The 22,919-nt window shown below is 38.1% G+C and overlaps 1 protein-coding gene across 1 annotated transcript in view; it reads right to left on the bottom strand.

Annotated features, from left to right (window-relative positions):
* The window catches only part of LOC135225737 (AMP deaminase 2-like), a 140,413-nt gene that overhangs the window by 20,517 nt on the left and 96,977 nt on the right, over window positions 1–22,919 (bottom strand). The window contains 5 exon segments of the mRNA XM_064265130.1: window positions 880–991; window positions 9,172–9,361; window positions 9,364–9,385; window positions 16,509–16,757; window positions 17,147–17,247. Coding sequence (XP_064121200.1) covers window positions 880–991; window positions 9,172–9,361; window positions 9,364–9,385; window positions 16,509–16,757; window positions 17,147–17,247 — 674 coding nt within the window.

Genomic DNA, 22,919 nt, shown 5'->3' on the forward strand with positions numbered 1-22,919 from the left:
AACGGGCATCAGCCAATTGACAGGAGGTAAATGGCTATATCAGTCTGCATCATTTAACAAGCAAAATGTTTTCTAAACTTCATTAACTGAATGAAAACAAGGAGTTAAGGCAAAAGGGTGGCTATCATAATCTTATGTTGAAGTTTACAACAACCTTCATTGGGACACTGACAGGGCTCATCCATAGGATGTGTTCCAAAATGAAAGAAGGAAATTGGAGCAAGGCAATGCTATGTATTTGGAGAAACACACGAGAAGAGATCAAAGGTAACCTGGTGAGGCAAAAGGGCAAGTTTGATACCTTAACAATAACACTGTATGCCAGGTAAGTCAAGGAATCAATGTTTTTGATTAGTAAGTTCATGTCTTTTGATAAGTTTGTCTAAATAGAGCATAAACTTTGGTGAAAAACAACTAGAAGAGTGGGAAAAGTTCCTTCCAATAATGATATACAGAGGAAAAGAGGATGCAGTGTGTCAAAAATTATGATAAAAATATATTAATAAAAAATAATCTGACAACTCTGAACAACAACAAGGAACTAAATTCATTACCATAGAGGATAATTAGAAAGTTACTGAGAAAAATGAAAGATTGTCAAATTACAAGGATAGCATGTTCATAGCGTTTGTCCTTTAGTCTACTTAACTGTCTTTATCATAAAAATTAATATGTATACTGCATTATGGAAAAAGTCTAATTTTATCGTTCTTCAAACCTTAACCAGACCCTGCAACTATTATACTGTAATAAGAGACATATGTATGCAACTCATGTGGGAGTCAAAACACCTGATGAAAAAAAATCACAAAGTAAGGAGTGAAATTCAACATAAAAGTTATAAAGTAAAATTAAATCATTGTGAAAGTAAAAACTTACCCTAATTATATGTGCAAAATATTTTCCATTGAGGTAGTTATCAGTTTTTAGGAACACCTCTCGCAGCCGAGACTCTCCAACTGGGTTGTACTTGGCATTGAATTTGTCAAAACTGAAAGAGGAATTCTGTATGTGTATTTAGTTTGAAAAAGAAACTGACCACTTCAAAATACAAATCCATTTTTACATATAAATACATATCAGTACCTTATTTCCATTGACAAGGAAATACCAGTCACACCCTGTCATTTTTGAGAATGAGAAGCCCACAATGAACATGCTCAGCTTTTCACACAATGCCTACTGTCAGAATGTGGGAAAGGTGGGGGGTTGTACGAAAAATATGTTTTGTGTGATGAAAACATGTTTTGTGTGATAAAAACATGGTTTTTTTTTTGTCAAACCATCATTAATCAAATATTTTCTTCTTAAGAAATATTCAGTAGGGAGGAAGCAGCAGCTTTAACCTCTTAGCTCAGACCTTTTAAGGGAGGATTATTTCAGGATCTAAAGATGAAAGCTATCACAAATCAATCCAAAGGAATTTCACCAGTGAATGCTAGGAGTGCTGTATTCAAAATAATGGGAGTCCAAAAGCCTTATCATAACTTGCCACTGTTTTGCTGGTTAGAATTGAGGCAAGTTGAGGAATAGTTCTGAGATTCTCAGAAGGTTGGCCATTCTCTCGTTTGATGGATACAGCCTCCCAACTACGTATTGCGTCGATGCTCATCCCCAGGTACCTGATGGTCTGATTTGGGAAGAGGCCTGACTTTGGGAGATTCCTAATCACTTCCAGGTCCTTGCAAAGAAACAGAACCTGGTCCCTGTGATGTACTGCCTTGGTGACTGGGAATGCTAGAATCAACCAGTTGTCCAGGTACCTTCATATAAGCCCTCACAGAGCCCTGAATTGGTAGCTAGTTGCTTAGGAGACAAACCTTAGTTTCTCCCAGGATGCCTTGCAAATGGGGATGTGCATGAACGGTGAGAGCGAGTGCCCTGAGAGGTGTAAGGGCTCCACCACCAGTGCCTTCGTCAGGAGAGCCCTCTCACACTGCTCCTCCTGGAATGACACACACACAGTGAGTTGGAGCTCGCCGCCCAGGTCCTCGTCGACAATGGACACACCAATCGTGCTGTTGATGAATCAATAAGGAAAAATATGGAAGCCTGGTACCACCAGGAACCCCGCCCTGATGTTGCAGAGCCCATCAAGCTTTTCTACAAGGGGCACTTCCACCAGAGGTACAAGGAGGATGAACAAGCCCTCAAAAAGATCATGGACGAAAACGTCAGCCCCAACAACCCAGACAAAAATATTAATTATATATTATAAAATGAAGAAGACGAGCAGCCTGGTGATGAGAAACAACCCTTCGGCAGCCCTGCAGGATCCCTTGAAGAAGACGGGTGTGGTCTACCGTTACACATGCCCCGTCCGAGAATGCCTCGGCAAATACGTCGGTATGACCTCCATGCGTTTCTCCGAGCGAGTCTCCTGCCATGCCCAAGAAGGAGCCATAATCAACCACGCCAGGAATGCTCATAACAAACGGATAAAGAGAAATGATATCCCTAATAATGAAATAATACACAGGACAACAGATCCCCAACGTCTGCGCCTCCTAGAAGCCCTCCATACAGGTAAGGAGAAACCAAATTTAAACATCACCCAAGAAAAGTTTCTCCTTCCCACCACCACCTGGAGAGCAGCAAATGACCCCCCGACAATGCCAGATAATCAGGAGCTCCCACAGGATGATAGGATTCCTGCTAAGGATGGAATTCCTGTCGTTCATCCCCAGGCACACTACTGTGGCGCTCGCACGAGAGAATCCCTGAGACCTTCGAGGCGAGATCCAAGACTTCGCCCAAGACAGGCCCGACCAATAAGAATGCAACTCTAGGTCCGAGCTGCTATAAATACCACCCTGCAGACTTTCTTGCTACAGTCTCTTCAACCAACTTGTCCGAAGATGACCTGTGAGAAGGTCGAAATGTCATGTGATACCAGCTATACCAGCACCAATACCAGCCCTTAAACCAAAGACGACCCCGGCCCCGAACTGAACTACGCCTATGGAATAATACCGGCACTGACTATGACCCCTGCTTGACCTGGACCTGATATCCTATTCTAATAAAAGATTACCTTCAGCCTTTATAATTTTTTAAAAATTCCCAATATGAATATTGGCCATTTACTCAGAAACATCGCTGAGCCTGAGAAGCGAATTGTAAGGAAAATAGAAAAAAACAATATATAAAATCAACTCTGTTAATTCTGCCATTCCTTTTTAAGCATGCGTTCGGGAGCTGCCTTCAGCCCGCAGCCAGGCAGCCAATCAAAAAGCAGCTCCCCATTCACTAGCCAATGAAAAGGCAGCGGCACGAAGCCCCCCGGTGCACCGCCACAATATAAGCAGTCGGACTCGCCCTCTCACTTCAGTCCTTCACCCTCCTCCGAGGATGTCTGAGGTTTATTCAGACGAAACATCGCGGCCCCACGAAAAGAATAAAAAAGGAATAGAATTTAACATCAATTCTACCTGCAATAAACTCTACGGGATATACCCGAAAATTTGACTACCTCCACTGGAATTTTTTACCAATAAAAATCCAATCATTTTTTACTACTACCTAACTGAGATATGTCAACCTTCGGTGCGTTGCTCATCAGTTAAAGCAACAATGAGAAAACAATAATTAGAAAAATAGAGAAGAACCTTTATAAAATTAATACAGCTGAGGCAGCAATCACTTTTAATAAAACATGTTTAAAAGAGGGTTTACTTCCAGCAAACAATAATAATAATAAAAAATAATAATAATAATAATAATAATAATAATAATAATAATAATAATTAATAATAATTAATAATAATTAATAATAATAATAATAATAAAATAATAATAATAATAATAATAATAATGTAATAATAATAATGATAATAAAATAATAATAAAATAATAATAATAATAATAATAATAATAATAATACAGAAGATGGATGCTGGGTGCCACCTCAAGAAAAGAGGCAACAGAATTAACCATCTGATGTTCATGTATGACATCAAGCTGTAAGGTAAGAGCATCAAGGAAATAGATACCCTAATCCAGACTGTAAGGATTGTATCTGGGGACATCAGGATGGAGTTTGGAATAGAAAAATGTGCCTTAGTCAACATACAAAAGGGCAAAGTAACAAGGAATGAAGGGATAAAGCTACCAGATGGTAGCAACATCAAACACATAGATGAGACAGGATACAAATATCTGGGAATAATGGAAGGAGGGGATATAAAACACCAAGACATGAAGGACATGACCAGGAAAGAATACATGCAGAGACTCAAGGCGATACTCAAGTCAAAACTCAATGCCTTTAATATGATAAGTGCCATAAACACACAGACAGTACCAGTAATCAGATACAGCACAGGAATAGTGGAATGGACGAAGGCAGAACTCTGCAGCAGAGACCAGAAAACTAGGAAACATATGACAATACACAAAGCACTACACCCAAGAGCAAATATGGACAGACTATACATAACATGAAAGGAAAGAGGGAGAGGACTACTAAGCATAGAGGACTGCGTCAACATCGAAAACAGAGCAATGGGGCAATATCTGAAAACCAGTGAAGACAAGTGGCTCAAGAGTGCATGGGAAGAAGAACTGATAAAAGTAGACGAAGACCCACAAATATACAGAGACCGGAGAATGACAAACAGAACTGGCCAGCGATGAAACATGGCAATGGCTAAAGAGGGGAGAGCTCAAGAAGGAAACTGAAGGAATGATAACAGCGGCACAAGATCAGGCCCTAAGAACCAGATATGTTCAAAGAACTATAGATGGAAATAACATCTCTCCATATGTAGGAAGTGCAATACAAAAAATGAGACCATAAACCACATAGCAAGTGACTGTCTGGCACTTGCACAGAACCAGTACAAAAAGAGGCATGATTCAGTTGCAAAAGCCCTCCACTGGAGCCTGTACAAGAAACACCAGCTACCTTGCAGTAATAAGTGGTATGAGCACCGACCCAAAGGAGAGATAGAAAACGATCAGGAAAAGATCCTCTGGGACAATGGTATCAGAGCAGATAGGGTGATACATGCCAATAGACCAGATGTGACATTGATTGACAAAATCAAGATGAAAGTATCACTCATTGATGTTGCAATACCATGGGACACCAGAGTTACAGAGAAAGAAAGGGAAAAAATGAATAAGTATCAAGACCTGAAAATAGAAATATAAGGATAATGGATATGCCAGTGGAAATTGTACCCATAATCATAGGAATACTAGGCACGATCCCAAGATCCCTGAAAAGAAATCTTGAAAAAACTAGAAGCTTAAGTAGCTCCAGTACTCATACAGAAGTGTGTGATCCTAGAAATGGCGCACATAGTAAGAGAAGTGATGGACTCCTAAGGAGGCAGGATGCAACCCAGAACCCTACAATATAAATACCACCCAGTCATATTGGAGGATTGTGATAGACCCCCAAAAAACAAAAAACAATAATAATAATAATGAGCCAGGCTGCAACCTGGAATCCCACACTATAAAACCACCCAGTCGAATAGGATGACTGATAAATAATTAATAATAATAATAATAATAATAATAATAATAATAATAATTAATAATAATAATAATAATACATATAGGGAAACCTTCAATGAAAAGTTTTACAATATCAAAAGCATATATCTGTAAAATCAAAAGCATATATCTAAGTGGCGACTCTTATGACTTTAGTAGCACACTATTAACCCTCTTACGCCGATTGGACGTATTAAACGTCGAGTCAAAATGTCTCCCGTATGCCAGATTGGAGTATTATATATCGACTCAAAAAATTTTTTTTTTTTTTAAAAAATGCGTGGCAAAAATACTTATAGGCCTACCAGCCGAAAACTTTTGAATCACGCGCCTTGGGGGATGCTGGGAGTTCACGGATCAAGGCGATGTTTTGTTTACAATCTTTACTCAGGCGCGCAAGCACGAATTTCTTTCTTATCGCACTAAAAAGTATCAGTGACACATCTCAAAAATTATTTCGTCACTTTGACATAATTTTTGCACCATTTTAAATTATCTGTTACATGGAGTATTATATATGAAAATGTGTGCAATTTCATGTAGAATAGAAAAAAATACTCATGATTGTAGCTTTTATCAGTTTTGAAATATTTTCATATATATAACGATGTGCCAAAATTTCAACCTTCGGTAAATTTTGACTCTACCAAAATGGTCGAAAAACGCAATTGTAAGCTAAAATTCTTATATTCTAGTAATATTCAATCATTTGCCTTCATTCTGCAACAAATTGGACATCTCTAGCACAATATTTCGATTTATGGTGAATTTATGAAAAAACTTTTTCCTTACGTCCGCGCGGTAACTCTTCCGATAAATTTTTTCGTGCGATTGTCCTAATGTTTGCACCATTTTAAATTTGTCGTTATATAAAGTTTTATATATGGAAATGTGTGCAAATTCATGCACAATACAACTAAAAACAACCCATGGTTGTAGCTTTTACCTGTTTTGAAATATTTTCATATAAATAACGATAAGTGCCAAAATTTCAACCTTCGGTCAACTTTGACTCTACCGAAATGGTCGAAAAACGCAATTGAAGCTAAAACTCTTATATTCCAGTAATATTCAATCATTTACGTTCATTTTGCAATGAATTGGAAGTCTCTAGCAGAATATTTTGATTTATGGTGAATTTATGAAAAAAAAAAAAAAAAATTTCCTAACGTCTGCGCGGTAACTCTTCTGAAAAAAATCAGAAATTTTTTTGTGCGATTGTCGTAATGTTTGCACCATTTAAAATTAGCCGTTACATAAAGTTTTATATATGAAAATGTGTGCAATTTCATGTAGAATACAACAATAAATGATTGAAGGTTGTAGCTTTTCTCTTTTTCAAAATTTTTGCATATAAATCATGATAAGTAGAAAAAAAACCACGTTCGGTCAACTTTGACTCTACCGAAATAGTCGAAAAATGCAATTGTAAGCTAAAACTCTTACAATCTAGTAATATACAGTCATTTATCTTCATTTTGAAACAATTTCGAAGTGTCTAGCACAATATTTAGATTTATGGTGAATTTAAATAAAAAAAAACTTTCTTTCCCTCCACGCGCCGATCTTCGAAATGCGTACGTCGCATTCTCCTAATATTTGCTCCTATTAGGCATTTTATATAGTTTCATATATGAAAATGTGCGCAAATTCATGAATACAAAAAAATATATTTGAAGGTTGTAGCTTTTCTCATTATCGCAATATTTGCATATAAAAAAATATATATATAAAAATTTCGACATTCAGTCAACTTTAACTCGTCCGAAATGGTCGAAAACTGCAATTCTAAGCTAAAACTCTTACAGTATATAATATTCAATCATTTGTTTTCATTTTGTAAACAAATTGGAAGTCTCTAGAACAATATTTAGATTTATGGTGAATTTTTGAAAAAACATTTTTTTACGTCCTCACATTACGAATTCATGCATCTTTTTGTGATAATATTTTTTCTGTGTTGCTTTGATCGTTTTACAATGTGTTATATATCAAAATGATTGCAATTTAGTGTACAATACAACGAAAAAAAGTAACTCTTTAGCTTTAACCGTTTTTCGCACAGCTCGATTTGAATACAATTATGTATGAATTTTTTTTTTATATTTTTCATTTATGATGGTTGCATACTAAACTTCAGGCAATGACAAAAAAAGGAGCCAATAATGAACTCTTAATCTTGAAAACTAAGCGCGCTGTGATTTAAAAAAAAAAAAAATTTCCGCTTCTGCGCTCACTCCAAACCCGCCTCGGCATATGGGAGACGTTTTGGTTTTTAGGGTTTACGCGTAAGAGGGTTAATGGCAATAAAAAGTAAAAGTATTAATGGGACACCAGACACATAAGGACTGAAGCGACTGGTAGTAAAGTACCCAATAATCAAGTAAAATATAAATATAGTGAGTCTGTTGAGAAGTAAACAATTCATGTAAATGAAAAATTCACTCTGTACCTAAATATTACATTAGATGAACCATGGTAAAATGACTGCCCTAGAAGAATTAAATAAGACTATTTTTTATGTAAAATTTGAATAAGGTATAATAAAACTTTAACTGCATAAAAAACTATGAAATGTTCACTACCATTCACTACCCAAAAATACTTGAACAGTAGACATCCCATCACCATATTAAATATCATGATTTGCTCAGGAAAAGTATTTTGATGTTAAGTTTATCCCACCAGGTGCGGCGCGTCGCTAAAATCGACGCTTTACATGCTGCACAAGGAGATGAAGTTGATATGATTGACGCTTTATTTTCAAATATCACGGTAAATTTAGTCCCTCCCCTTAGCTCTGTTTCAGTGACGTCAACAGTCTCACCAGCCATTCAGCTCACTCTTGGACATGAAAGATGCCCAATTTCTCTTTAATCATAGGTATCAAAATAGCATAATTGTAAACCTTCCGTCAGCCCCGGGGGCCAGGAACAGGGAGGCTTTCATATCCTGAAGTTATATCTTTTGAAAATTTATATAAGTCTTTGCTTATATTGTAAATTTTGGTGGTAATGGCTTTTGAAGATGATGCTTATTCTTTTCCATCAAATAGCGATATAGAAAGATAATTATAGTGACAGTGATGATAGTAATATTGGTTTAAAAGTTAGTGTGCATATGTCAGTTAACATATACACACATATACACCAATTCAACCAATTAATAACTGCTGTATATATTTTGTAATTTTATAGGTGTTCTTGAATAGCTAAGGAGTAATATTGTCATGAAAAAAATGTGAAATTATCTCAGAATATACGGCATGAAAACATTCCAAAACTAAAATGAATTTTTTTTCTTGAATGTTTTCTTTCAAAAATATATTAGTTTTAAATATCAATTTTAAAATATCTTATATTTCATTTTTTATTATCAATCTGCTAAACAAGGAGACTACAACCATGTATAAAAATAAGTGATAAGTTAAAAAATGAGCATGAAAATATTGGTTCCATTACTGATGTTGCTAATGCAAAATATTGTTATCGTACTTAAGTAGCAACCCCCTAGCACCTCGGGTTAAGAAACATTCGAGTCATATATGGTCTGATCAGCTGAAATAGTTTTGCAAGATTTCATGAGAGCTGTATAAGTAAAGATAGAATATGAAATCATAATCTATAAAGAAATAATACTACAAAATTTATCTAAAAAATATCATACCGGTGAAATGTGTGCCTATCCGCATGAACATCAAGCATGTCAACAGACAGGTCATATGCAGTGAGATTTAAGGATGCAAAAACCTGGGCCAAAGTCATCATTTCACCTTTGACACAACAAACTATTTCATCCGGTTGAGTCTTCATAGCCTTCTTGATAAACCGCAGTAAATGTTTTTGGTTCATGCAGAAGCTGCATGAATGTGCGTATCAACCTGAAACAAAAAAATAGTATAAATCCCTATTATCTGGATGCTTCTCTAACTATAAAATAATTCTAAAAGCCAAGAAAGAACTAAACCACAATTGTCCTCCTGCAAGCAAATGCATAAACGACAAACTAAAACAATTATGTAATTATGAAATTAATTTATAAAAGTCATTCTTTTCTGCTTTGGTTCACTTAATGACTGATAAAGAAAGGTGTGATTTCTCTACTTTGCAGTTACTATCCGGTAATGGGACTTGCCCCTTGTACTGTGGGTTTCATAAGATGTAGCTATTTGTGCAACTGAGTTTTGATAAACCTGAGAATTTACCTCTTTAACAATGTTTCTTCATTCCAGTCTGTGGTTCCTGTGTTTTGCATGCATTTTATTCTGTCATCTTTTGCTTTGATTTTGTTGAAGGTTTTTCAGGTTAAGTTTTGACACTGACTAAATTTAGTTGTATTCTTGTTTTTCCTTGTGCATACTGTACAATAGATTTTGCATTTTTTTTAAATATGACAAATTTGTAACTAATATGTATTTTTCATAACTAACAAACCTGAGGTCTTAACATTAGGATTTACTAGCGCCAAGCTGGAAACCGGTAGAATTAAAATTAAACTTGTGCGATCCAGGGACTATTGGCATCTATACCAGGTCATGGGACATGTATACCCAGAATGCCCTCGGCGTCATGTGACCGACCCGCCAATGTATTATACTTCTAACCCAGTTAGACTGCTAGAGGGGTGGTTCGAGGTGGGCCTTTAACTGTTAAGACCTCAGGTTTGTTAGTTATGAAAAATACAAATTAGTTACAAATTTGTCATTTGTTCATATACGAAATAAACCTTCGGTCTTAACATTAGGATAGACTTACTTATTGGAGGGAGGGAAGTCTCTAACTGACTGGGAATTTGCCACCTATATCCATTTCCGAATATTAGGAGTATTCTAAGAGAATGGACTATAAACCCTTGAACCAAAGATATAAGGAAATCTATTGGTTTCCCTCAATGGGTGCTGGTATCATGCCATGGTTTATTATCATAAACCACTTGTCCCTTGTATCTGGATCTACCATCACCCCTCCCTTCCTTACTACCGAGAAGGGTGTGTTGCTACTGAAAAGTATACTATACTCTAACATAACTTTATAGTATGGCTGACCACCTCACCTGCATCTAGTCCGTTCCAGCTCATGATGGTACTCTCCTTCTTACTGCCCGTAGTTAAAGGAGTAGAAAGAAAGTAGTAAAGAAAGAAGACCAGTCATCCCATTCATTCTACTTTTATACCTTCATCTTAGACTAGACACAAACTGACCCGCCAGGGGTACTGGATGAGCTATATACCACTTGCTGGGCCGCCACCACTGGACCCAAGGAAAAGGTATCCAAGGATCTATGGGCAACGTTTTTTAAATAAAAGGAAGTGAAAGTCGTTTGCCGTTTCCAAACACCAGCTTTCAGAATTCTCTCCACTGACATATTCCTTTTGAATGCCAAAGAAGCACTCAAGCCTCTAATGCCATGAGCCCTAGCCCTCTCCTGGCTATCTGATCCCCTGTCTTCTGTCATGTAGGCATTCCTGATCGTTTCTCTTAGCCAAAACGATATTGTATTCCTGGACACTTCCTTTTTGTTCCATCCTGTACTTACGAACAACCTCCTGCACCCCGCCCTGAGGTGCCTTGTTACCCTGGCGGAACACAGAAGCATCCCATCTTTGTCATGATCTACAAAATCTGCCAGAGAAGGTATGGAAAAAAAAGAGTCAAATCTGCCGTCCACTATTGATGGGTTTTGAGTTTTGGCCACGAATTCTGGCACAAACTCGAATGCCATTGACTTCCAACCTCTTGAGTGCTTTACAATATTTGACAGGCCATGTAGTTCCCCCACCCTTTTGGTTGAAGCTAGGGCCAATAAGAAGACTGTCTTCAGGGTCAGGCTCCTATCTGTGGACTGCCTTAGTGGTTGTAGGGGGGCTTTGTCAGACTACTCACTACCATGGTCAAATCCCAATCTGGGGCTTTCAGTTCCTTTGGTGAACATGACTGCTCAAAGCTCTTCATCAATATGGCCAACTCCCATGAAGATGAAATGTCCACGCCTTTCATGCGTAAGACTGAGGCTAGAGCAGCCCTGTACCCCTTCACCGCAGACACAGACATATGCCTTCTGTCCTGAGATATATCAGAAAGTCTGCTAATTGCTGAATAGTGGTACCGAGTGGAGACAAGTTCCCTCTACGACACCAATCACAGTATGCTGACCATTTTCCTTGGTATACCGCTGCCGATGGCTTTCTAATATTTCCTGCCATCTGCGCTGCTGCTTTCTGCGAAAAGCCTCTCGCTCGCAAGAGATACTCGACAGTCTCCACCAGTGAAGTGATAGGGACTTCACCGACCAGTGGTACCTCTCCACGTGCGGCTGACATAGCAGGTTGTTCCATGGGGGTAACTCTCTCGGCATGTCTATCAGGAGTTCCAAGAGGTCCGGAAACCATTCTGCCTTTGGCCTTAACAGAGCTACCAGTCATTCTGAGGTTGAGACCACATTACCCTGTTCAGAACCTGACGGATTAGACAAAATGGAGGAAATGCGTAGATGTCCAGATTGTCCCATGGGTGTTGTGGCGCATCTTCTGCTACTGCCTCTACTTCTGGGACTACTGAACAATACACTCCCAACTTTTTGTTGTACCTGGTTGTGAATAGGTCTATGATTGGCCTTTCCCACAACCTGAGCATTCTGTCCACTACTTGTTGGTGCAAGCTCCATTCCCAGGATCTGATCCCTGAGGCTCAACTTGTCGGCCACTATGTTTCTTTTTCCCGGAATATATCTGGCCCTGATGTCTACTACGTTCTCTACAGCCCACTGATGAAGTTGAACTGTCATCACATGTAACTGTCGAGACACTAGACCTCCTTGTTTGTTTATATAAGCTACTACTGTGGTGTTGTCCGACATCAAAACCACTGAATGCCCCTGCACCCTCTCCCGGAATTCCTGTAGTGCTAGAAATGCTGCTTTTAGCTCCAGCACGTTTATATGGAGTTTTCTGTCCTCGCCGCTCCATTTTGCTGAAACCATCAGCTCCTCCATTTGCGTTCCCCAACCTTCTAGTGACGCATCTGAGAACAGCAGGAGATCTGGGGAGGTTTGCTGAAGCGGAACACCCACTGTCACATTGCTGTCCTTCACCACAGCAAGTCTTTCCTCACTTCTGCCGACAAGGGAATCTGCTCGTACGGGTGATCTACTATTGGTGACCAGAACTCCTTCATCCTCCATTGTAGAGATCGAAGGTGTAACCTCCCTTGTGATACTAGCTCCTCCAAGGAAGTTAGAACTCCCAGTACTACCTGCCACTGTTTTGCTGGCTGTGTTTGTTTTTCCAGAAAGGCATTCACCACTTGTTTGCATTTCTCTACTCTCTGGTCTGCCGGGAATACTTTGGCTTTTATTGTGTCTATAACCATTCCCAGATACACCAGACGTTGACTTGGAACCAACTGCGACTTCTCCTGATTTATCACAATCCCTAAGCTGTGACAAAACCGTAGAAGGGTCGCTCTGTCCCTGAGTAATTTCTCTCTGGACTTTGCTATCACCAGCCAATCGTCCCTGAGCATGCGCCCATGTCGACACGAGAGTGAAAAAACTTGTAAAAACTTGAGGAGATGTTGTAAATCTGAAGCACAGAACTTTGAACTCAAAAACTTTCTCTGCAAGACTGAAGTGGAGAAATTTCCTGGAAGACTGATGGACTGGGATCTGAAAGTATGCGTCTTACAAGTCGATTGTCAGCATAAAGTCCTTGATCCTGACTACTTGTAGAACCGTCTTTGGAGTTTTCATTTTGAATCTGGTTTTTCTTATAAACAGACTATCCTCCAGTCCCCACTGGCTTTGGGTACAAGGAAAATCCTGCTGTAAAACCCCTTTGACAGAATGGATACTTGTTCCACAGCCCCTTTTTCCATCATCTTCTTCACTTCCTCTTGCAGAATAAAAGCCTTCTGAGGTTCTTGAGCATAAGCGAGGTGAGGCAATGGCTGTTCTGTCAGGGGTGGGGATACTTCGAACAGAATCAAATACCCGACTCTGAGAACCTCCACCACCCATTGCTCTGCTCCAAGTTCCTGCCACACTGTCCAGTAATCACTGGCAACCCCCCACTGGTGTGGCTGAGTGATGAGAGGCGCCTATCCTATCGTCTTGAGCCCCTTCCTCTTCCCCTAATCCCCCTTCCTCTGTTATTTCTATTGTGAAAGGGCCGATGAGTTAACTTCTTTAGGGAAGAGGGTCTTGTTGCTCTATTAGGGATGTTATGCCTCACTGGCTTCTTCCGAGGTATTTGCTGCTGCCTTACCTCCGTAGGATTAGCCTGACTGCTAGATGTTTTCCTAACTGCCTGCTGTACCAATCTTTCATTAGTGTCCATCCTTCTTCTATCTATAGCCTCTTCTAGTATGGCCTCTGACAACAGGAATTGTGACTAAGATATTCCCATTCCTCATTGCTAGCAGGGAATCCAAATCAACAGTGCGACTTAGTCTAGCCAAAGCTGCGTCCCTCCTCATTAACAGGATAGTTGCCCAAATATTGGCACTTAAATTTGTCAAGTACGCAATTGATTTGGCACCCGATTGTAGTAATCCACTGCCTTCCTCGTCACTTCTGAGGATGTAATCTTTGCAACTGCTGTCGACCAAAGATCCAGCCACGAAGCAGTCTGAAAGACAGAAGCAGCTGTTGCTTCTAACGTAGCAGCCTCTTGGCAAGTCATCGAAGGGCATTCCATTTTCACTTGATCTAAGGTTAATCCAGGCCTTAACCTTACCACATTTGGGTTAATTTGTGCCAGGAGAGCTGGGTGTCAGGTGAGCTAGGAGCTCTGGAGCTGGCTGGCACTCCTGGAAGTCAAGGATGTCCATAAGGTTCTTTAAGAAGGAAGAAAGGGATCCAGGTTTTGGATTGGTCCTTGTTCTTGGCTAACAATCCAAGGGAAATTGAGGAAACCTCGTCTCCTTCCTTGCTTGGATGTGTCAAGGACATGAAAAGTCATAAGATAAGTATGATAAAAAAAAAAAGCATAGTCGGTACCCCTTAATGGTGGAATACACAATTCCAGATCTTCGAAAAGGAGATACTATGGGTCACAGACATCTCACAAGAAGAGATTTAGTGCCTGAAAAACCAGTTTCAGAAAATCGACCCCCAACGACTGGTAGACAGAGAGAAGTTCGATTCTCCATCTGGCAATGGCCTCTGTAATTAGTCTTGAAAAACTCTTCAATTGCCCAGCCTCTGGACAGTCTGGAGCCTGTTGGGGCCAGCAGACCACCTTTGGTAGAACTCTTAAAGAAAGGTTGTCTGAGAAGACATGGTTGGGGGAGGATTGTGTAGAGTCTACCAACAACTGAGCAGGTTTGGGAACCTTTAACATGGGTCAGAATAGGGCTAGGAGGTCATCGTAACTTGCAGTTAGCCTGAAACTTGCATATCCCTTCCTTGACAAAAGTGAAGGATGTAAGGAGAGGAGGTCCAAGATCAATCAGTCTGTAGCATGGTGCTGTTGCCCATTCTATAGGGATTGGTAGGGAGCCCAAAAGAGCGGAAAAGAGCGGAAGATGAAGGTTCTTTGAAGGGGCAAACAAGTCCAAAATAGGTCTGCTCCATGGGTTCCACAGATCCTTACAACCAGGGGATCAAAGGACATGCTTCTGACGGCTTAGTACGTTTACTAAGACTAAGTCTCCCTGAACAAATCATGTGACTTAGAAGACTTGACTGATTTGTCCACAGAAAAGGATCTTATACTGTTGGGAGGAGGGGAGGTGCGAGAAAGAGCTTGCTTGCATAATATATTAAGACTGCAGTCCTGTCTGAATGGACTACCACAGTCTAAGTGAGCACTAGGGTCAAGAAGCATTGAAGCCTTAAGTGAAAAGCTTCCAGCTCTTGGGAAATATGTGAAGGATTCATCTCTCTGGGGAACAAGTAGTGCCGGAAATTCCCTGGTTCTTCAAGCAGGCTCCCCAACCTAGAACTGAGGTGTTGATAGAAATCTAGGTCTAGGCTCATAGATTGAAGGAACTTTCCTTCCAAAAGTCTTATGTTCAGGCAGCCACCACCTTAGTTCTGACTTAAATTTGGGCTAGGAGAAAAAATGAAGGTAACTGGCTGTGTTTCTCTGCCCCAGTAGGCCTTGAGCTCAAAAGCCTTTGAGCACTTTTCATCAAAGGTAACTGAAGAAGATAGTCATCCAGGTAAGGACTGATGTAGCTCCTTCTTGGTATATGCCCAGAAAACGTAGTCAAATACATACGAAGTCAAATACATGCGGAGCGAGGACTCGAGTGAAGACATGCACTGTAAGGAGGCCAAAGCATAATCCTTGCAAGGAAAAACTTTGTCCCGTAAGAAGGGCTTAAGATACTCCCAGAGTCTGGCAGGAGTATGGAAGGGTACTTCCTGCATATCTAAGATTTTCATCCAATTGCCATAAAGTTTATGAATATTGTAGGAGATAATATTGGATACAATTGGAGTAGCAGCAGGAGCAAATGGAGGAAGCTGATGACAGTTACAGCAATCACAGTCTAGAACTGTTGAAACTAGTGGCTTATGACACAGGTAACATAAAGAACCCCAATGATTAGATATCTCTGCAAAGAAAAGACCACTAGTACTCAATGTTACTGTACAGAAGTTATTGACAACTGTAAAGTACATGTAATAACATTGGATAATACATTTTCATCCAGAAAAACCACAACTTATCATACTGGGTTTTATTGTCTATTTGCATGTATTTCTTATACAGGACATGCAAGTATTTCTTATGCAGAGTATGTAGTCTAATTTGGTGTCCAAGTAACTACTGTACAATAGTTTATGTTTAACTTGGAATTTGTTACTCATCACAAAACTAAATTTTCCAGAACTTTTTCCAGAAAAAAAGCATCTCTTATATGCTGGTACATAGAGTATTTACTCAATTTTACAACTGGCGCAGGTTTTATGAAAGACCACCTTAAAGCACATGTACACATGTATGAGCAAAGACACACACTTAGCAAAATAAACAAAGTGAAAGCTTAAAGAAATACCTTTCTGATGTTGTAGAAGTCACGGTGTGGAACAGCCTTTTGGGCTGCAAGCTCTCTCATTTCATTCAGAAGAACATGAAGCTGAAACTTTGATGATAAATACTGAAGTCGTCTGTAGCAGAAGGATTTGACAGGACCATTAGCAATTAAAGCACAAAGCAAATTCATATCCTGAACATATCGAGCTAAAATTGGGTAACCATATGGTCGTGGCTCATTCTGCTGAAAAGCTTCCTCACTTGAATAAACCTGAAATTCAAGTCCAATAAAATTATGAATAAATGCAGCATTTAAGTAGAGTAAAATAAAAAAAAAATAATATATCATAAATATCACTGACTGGCCTAGTAAATTTCTATTTGTAAAGTTATAAATGTAACTTATTGATAGTTATACAGTATACAGTTTTTCAAGTACTATGAGAGTACTGCTTTGATTCTAAAAAGCACCAGTTGTTAAATAATATTAACTGTAATACTGTGACATATGACACAGTGAAATAAGTCTGAAAACTTTCTGCATAGCATAAAAATGTCGTAAAATTTATACTGAATTACTCCTAGATGTATGCAAAATGATGTGCAAAACTTATCACAGGTTAGGTGTTTGAGAGAAAACAATACATCACCATAATTTACCTGAAAGACTCCATTGTGCATATAGATGTGATACCCACAATTTTCTGGGACATCTGTTTTCCATGGACTAACATCCTTCAGAGGTGGGTGGATTGGATGGTCTGAGGGAAGATATAAGACAATAAAAGTAAACTCTTTCAGGAGTTTAGAGAATGTAATTTACCATCTTCAACAGGCAATCTACATAACCTTTTCTGTATATCTTCACTTCCTAAAGCCTTAAGTACTCTTTAGTCACTTCCAGGTTGAATAAGTTACCCTTGTGTTGCTGCATTGTACACTTGAACTGCTATCTAGTTAACACTAATTCATTTGCAAATAGAACATATATTTGGTCATTTTAACTAAAGAGAGACATCATATTTTAGTTCAAATCTATCTTCAACTATTAAAGAAACATGCAAACTATTTTTCCAAACTTTTACCCAGTTATATAATTAAGACTTAATAAAGGAAATTTCTTATACCATTTTCAATGGCTGGCCAACGAACTAGAACCAATGGAATCCACGAGAATTTGAACTAGAAATTAAATCTTTCCTGGTAATACAAAAATACACATAAAAAGGTACCCAAATAAAAAAGCACAGTACTGCAATGAAAAAAGTTGCAAAAAAGTGTTTAACCAAAAACCAATGATTAGCTCACATTTGTGACTCAAAAGCCCATACTATGTGTGTGTTTTGTTAAACTAACAAGAGTGGCAGCCACCCTACGCATGGTCCTTTGGATCCTTGTCTCATCAGCGCTTAACTACCTCACTTTTGGTGAGTTTAGAGTGCTGTATACAACTCTAAATTTCACAGATTTGATTTCAGAATTCCTTGAATACCTTCAAATCATTTTTTCATTTCACCTAGTCCACATATTTCAACCATTCACTTTCTTTCATCTGGGCAGTTAGATTTAGTTGCATTCCCTTTCCAGACAGTATTTTTAACACATACTACAAGGTTAGATGGTAGTTAGCAAGGATTTTTTTTATTATATTTGGCCGCTTTCCAGTTTGCTCTGCATACTTCACAATAAATCTCATGTTTGGCTTTACATAGACGTTCCATTCCTTCACTAGTCTCCAAATGTATTTGCAAACATTACAATAAACACTGACTCATCTATGTCTGTTACCACTCTCCTGACAGTTTTAACTTTGACCTTTTGAAGATCCAGACTTTAGTACAATTTTGTTAGAACCATGTCAACAAAACTCCTACTTCCTGAGAAATAAGATGCTCTGTGAACTACCCTTGCAGATACTATATTCCCTCAGTGTCGCAGTCACATACAACATTCTTCCTTGATGAAATGAATAAGCCAAACCAACAGACATGCTTGCAGTACTGGTGATTCTTGAAGGTTATCACCACTGAGGCCACAACCCTCATATGTTAGTCAGCTAACAGCTACGGCCACTACGCAACTCTGGTACCAATTCTTGACTCTTATAGTATAGGGGTTAAGGTTTTTGCTTCACTCAGAACACCAGGGTGCATTTTAACTCAATTACTACTCTGCTAAATATACATTCAAGGTTGTATATATATACTTTCTCTTGTCAATTTTGGTTTGTTTCATGTAGAAAATAATAGCCATTTTTCTTTTAAAATAATTGCTCTATTATTTTTATATACAATATTTAATAAAGTCCTTTACTCCACCACTTACCCCATTGTCACTCATTTCCTTCATCATTTACTCTGATTCACATACCCTACAATTAACCCTTAAACGCCGACTGGACGTATTTTACGTCAACATTTTTTGTCTCTCGGGTGCCGACTGGACGTATTTTACGTCGACATTTTTTTTCTCTCGGGTGCCGACTGGACGTATTTTACGTCGACATACAAAAGTTTTTTAAAATTCGCGGAAAAATACTTTTAGGCCTACCAGCCGAAAACTCTTGAATCACGCGCCTTGGGGGATGCTGGGAGTTCACGGATCAAGGTGTTGTTTTGTTTACAATTGTTACGCAGGTGCACAAGCGCGAATTTCTTTCTTGCCGCACTAAAAAGTATCTGTGTCACATCTCAGAAATTATTTTGTCACTTAGACATAATTTTTGTACCATTTTAAATTAGCCGTTACATGGAGTATTATATATGAAAATGTGCGCATTGTTATGTAGAATACAACAAAAAAATACTCATGATTGTAGCTTTTATCAATTTTGAGATATTTTCATATAAATAACGATAAGTGCCAAAATTTCAACCTTCGGTCAACTCTGACTCTACCGAAATGGTCGAAAAACGCAATTGTAAGCTAAAACTCTTATATTTTAGTAATATTCAATCATTTACCTTAATTTTGCAACTAATTGGAAGTCTCTAGCACAATATTTCGATTTATGGTGAATTTATGAAAAAACTTTTTCCTTACGTCCGCGAGGTAACTCTTCCGAAAAAAATCAAACGTGCGATTGTGGTAATGTTTGCACCATTTTAAATTAGCCGTTACATAAAGTTTTATATATGAAAATGTGCACAATTTCATGCACAATACAACTAAAAACAACCCATGGTTGTAGCTTTTATCAATTTTGAAATATTTTCATTTAAAAAATGATAAGTGACAAATTTTTAACCTTCGGTCAACTTTGACTACCGAAATGGTCGAAAAAACGCAATTGTAAGCTAAAAGGCTTATATTATAGTAATATTCAAGCATTTACCTTCATTTTGCAACAAATTGGAAGTCTCTAGCACAATATTTTGATTTATGGTGAATTTATGAAAAAAATAACATTTTCTTTACGTCCGCGCGGTAACTCTTCCGAAAAAATCATACGTGCGATTGTGGTAATGTTTGCACCATTTTAAATTAGCCGTTACATAAAGTTTTATATATGAAAATGTGCGCAATTTCATGTAGAATACAACAAAATATAATTGAAGGTTGTAGCTTTTCTCATTTTTGAAATATTTGCATATAAATCACGATAAATAGAAAAAAAACCACGTTCGGTCAACTTTGACTCTACCGAAATGGTCGAAAAACGCAATTGTAAGCTAAAAATCTTACAGTCTAGTAATATTCAGTCATTTATCTTCATCTTGAAACAAATTCGAAGTCTCTAGCACAATATTTAGATTTATGGTCAATTTAAAAAAAAAAACTTTCCTTCCCTCCGCGCGCGGATTCTCCGCCACAAATCTCCGAAATGCGTACGTCCCAATCTCGGAATATTTGCTCCGTTTCATATTAGGCATTTCATAGAGTTTTATATATGAAAATGTGCGCAATTTCATGTAAAATAAAACTAAAAATATTTGAAGGTTGTAGCTTTTCTTATTTCTGAAATAATTGCATATAAAAAAAACATATATAAAAAAATTCGACATTCGGTCAACTTTAACTCGTCAGATATGGTCGAAAACTGCATTTGTAAGCTAATACTCTTACAGTATAGTAATATTCAATCATTTGTCTTCATTTTGAAAGAAATTGGAAGTCTCTAGGACAATATTTAGATTTATAGTGAATTTTTGAAAAAAATACTTGTTTACGTCCGCGCGTTACGAATTCATGCATTATTTTGTGATAATATTTTCTCTGTGTTGCTTTTATCGTTTTACAATGTGTTATATACCAAAATGATTGCAATTTAGTGTATATTACAACGAAAAAAAAGGTAACTTGTTACCTTCAACCGTTTTGCACACAGCGCGATTTGAATACAATTATATATGAAATTTTGTTTTTGCACTATCATATATCGCATTATTTATATATGATAATGATAATTTTTTCATTTCTGATGGTTGCATACTAAACTTCAGCCAATGACAAAAAAGGAGCCAAAAATGAACTCTTAATCTTGAAAACTAAGCGCTCTGTGATTTTTTGAAAAAAATATTTTTTTCGCTTCCGCGCTCACTCTGAAACACCTCCGGCACACGGGAGACATTTTTTTTTTTACCGCTTCGGCGTTTAAGGGTTAAGATGAGCTTGGTGACTACAAAGTAACCTACTAGTATGTACAGTACGTATATGGAAAATGAACTCTTCCATCAATTACTAAAAGCACTAAAGTGGAAAGTGTTGAAATGAATGAGGGCTACTAATGAAAAAAAGGAAAATTAATTTTTCTCAAGAACTGAAAGAGCAAACTCTGCCAGCAAACATGTGGGGGATGATCATAGAGCTGTTTACAGCACTGCAAACTCACAAAAAGTGGTGTTATTGGTTATGACACCTGAGGATCCACATGGTGCATGGCCAGGGAGACTGCCTTCTGTGTCAGACAAACCACTGGTAAACCTTGGAATATATAAATTTCAATAAACCTTGAAATTTCTTTTAGGTACAAACCTATTGCTTTACTAGTGCCTTTAGGTGTGTAAGCTCCCTTTCCAGACACCCTTAAAATTTTACAAATAGAATCCAGCTTACTGCACATCCAGGCTCCAAAATCCACTAATAGCTGAGAATAGTCACATCAAAAGTTGTTTGATCAGTTAACAAAGTGTGTGGTTGGGAGGAGGTCAAAATACCTTATATGTACAGTAATGGATTTGTAACAAAACATCATTTTTATAATATGTACACTGTATTTATTTTGGCACTAAAACCCATCACATTACAACTACCAAAACATCATTTTTATAATATGTACACTGTATTTATTTTGGCACTAAAAACCCATCACATTACAACTACCCGAGTAAATATTTCAGCAGGAGGAGACTCAGGAATTTGAGCAAGTGACCTACAAAACAACTGCCTCTGAAGTCCATGGAGCTAACAAGGGGCTTGTACCTTGTTATGCACATAAATCTGTTAGCTGAAGGACTTCTATATCAGTAGTAACCAAAAGCAATTACTTTCCATCTGCAGCATAGAAACAAGTACAGGCAGTTTCCCAGTTATCGGCGATCAGGTTTTATGACTCACCTAGCAACAATTTTTGGCACCGAAATGCAGCAATTTCCAGTTATCGGCACCAATAATAGAGCATTGGTGCCAATACATACCTAACAGAGGCATCAAGCCCCAATTTTCAGTTATCTGCAATTTTCACTTGCCATCAAAACGTCAGGACGGAACCCCTGCCGACAACCGGAGACTGCCTGTATTTCACTGGACTTCACTGCAGATCATGTGACCAAGACTAGGAAGGACAAACAGGCCCACAGCAACAAGTGAGCCATGAGAGAGCAAATCATCAGATTATGAACCAGCCCCCACATTAAAAGCATAAAATGTATTCATGGACCTCCATAAAATAAAACTGATAGAAGAAACTTCCATGCTTCATTATAGACATAACCCATTTCATGACCCCTAAACCTTTGAGCTGGATGCTAAGAGACTAGGAGTGTTATCAAAGGATCTCAAGATGACTTGATACCAAATTAATGTTTTTAGACAATTCTAATGTATAATTGCTGGTAGATAAAAACAAGATGCCTTTATCCTAAAGATAAATTCTAGCATTTCTTACACGGCAAAGAAATAGAATATTTTCATTGCTACAGAGGCAAAGAATAAAAATAAGTGCAGGATGAGGTTGATTGGAAAAGGTCTTCATTTTTGCTATGAAACCAGTCACATACTATAGGCCAACCTCATTCAGTTCTTTGTGTGAAAAACCTCATGACAGCGCATATAACTCGCTTGCTTGCCTAGCTGAAGCTTACACCAAGGGTTCATAGACTGAACAAGAAAAGCATTTTATGAATTGAATTCCAAGGATGATGGGACCTTATAGTTCTGGGCATAGCTCCCCTTTCAAAAGATGTGCACAACTAACAAAGCTCACTGGAAGAAT

This window comes from Macrobrachium nipponense, chromosome 13 (genome assembly GCF_015104395.2).
Source record: "Macrobrachium nipponense isolate FS-2020 chromosome 13, ASM1510439v2, whole genome shotgun sequence".
NCBI classification, from domain to species: Eukaryota; Metazoa; Arthropoda; class Malacostraca; order Decapoda; family Palaemonidae; genus Macrobrachium; species Macrobrachium nipponense.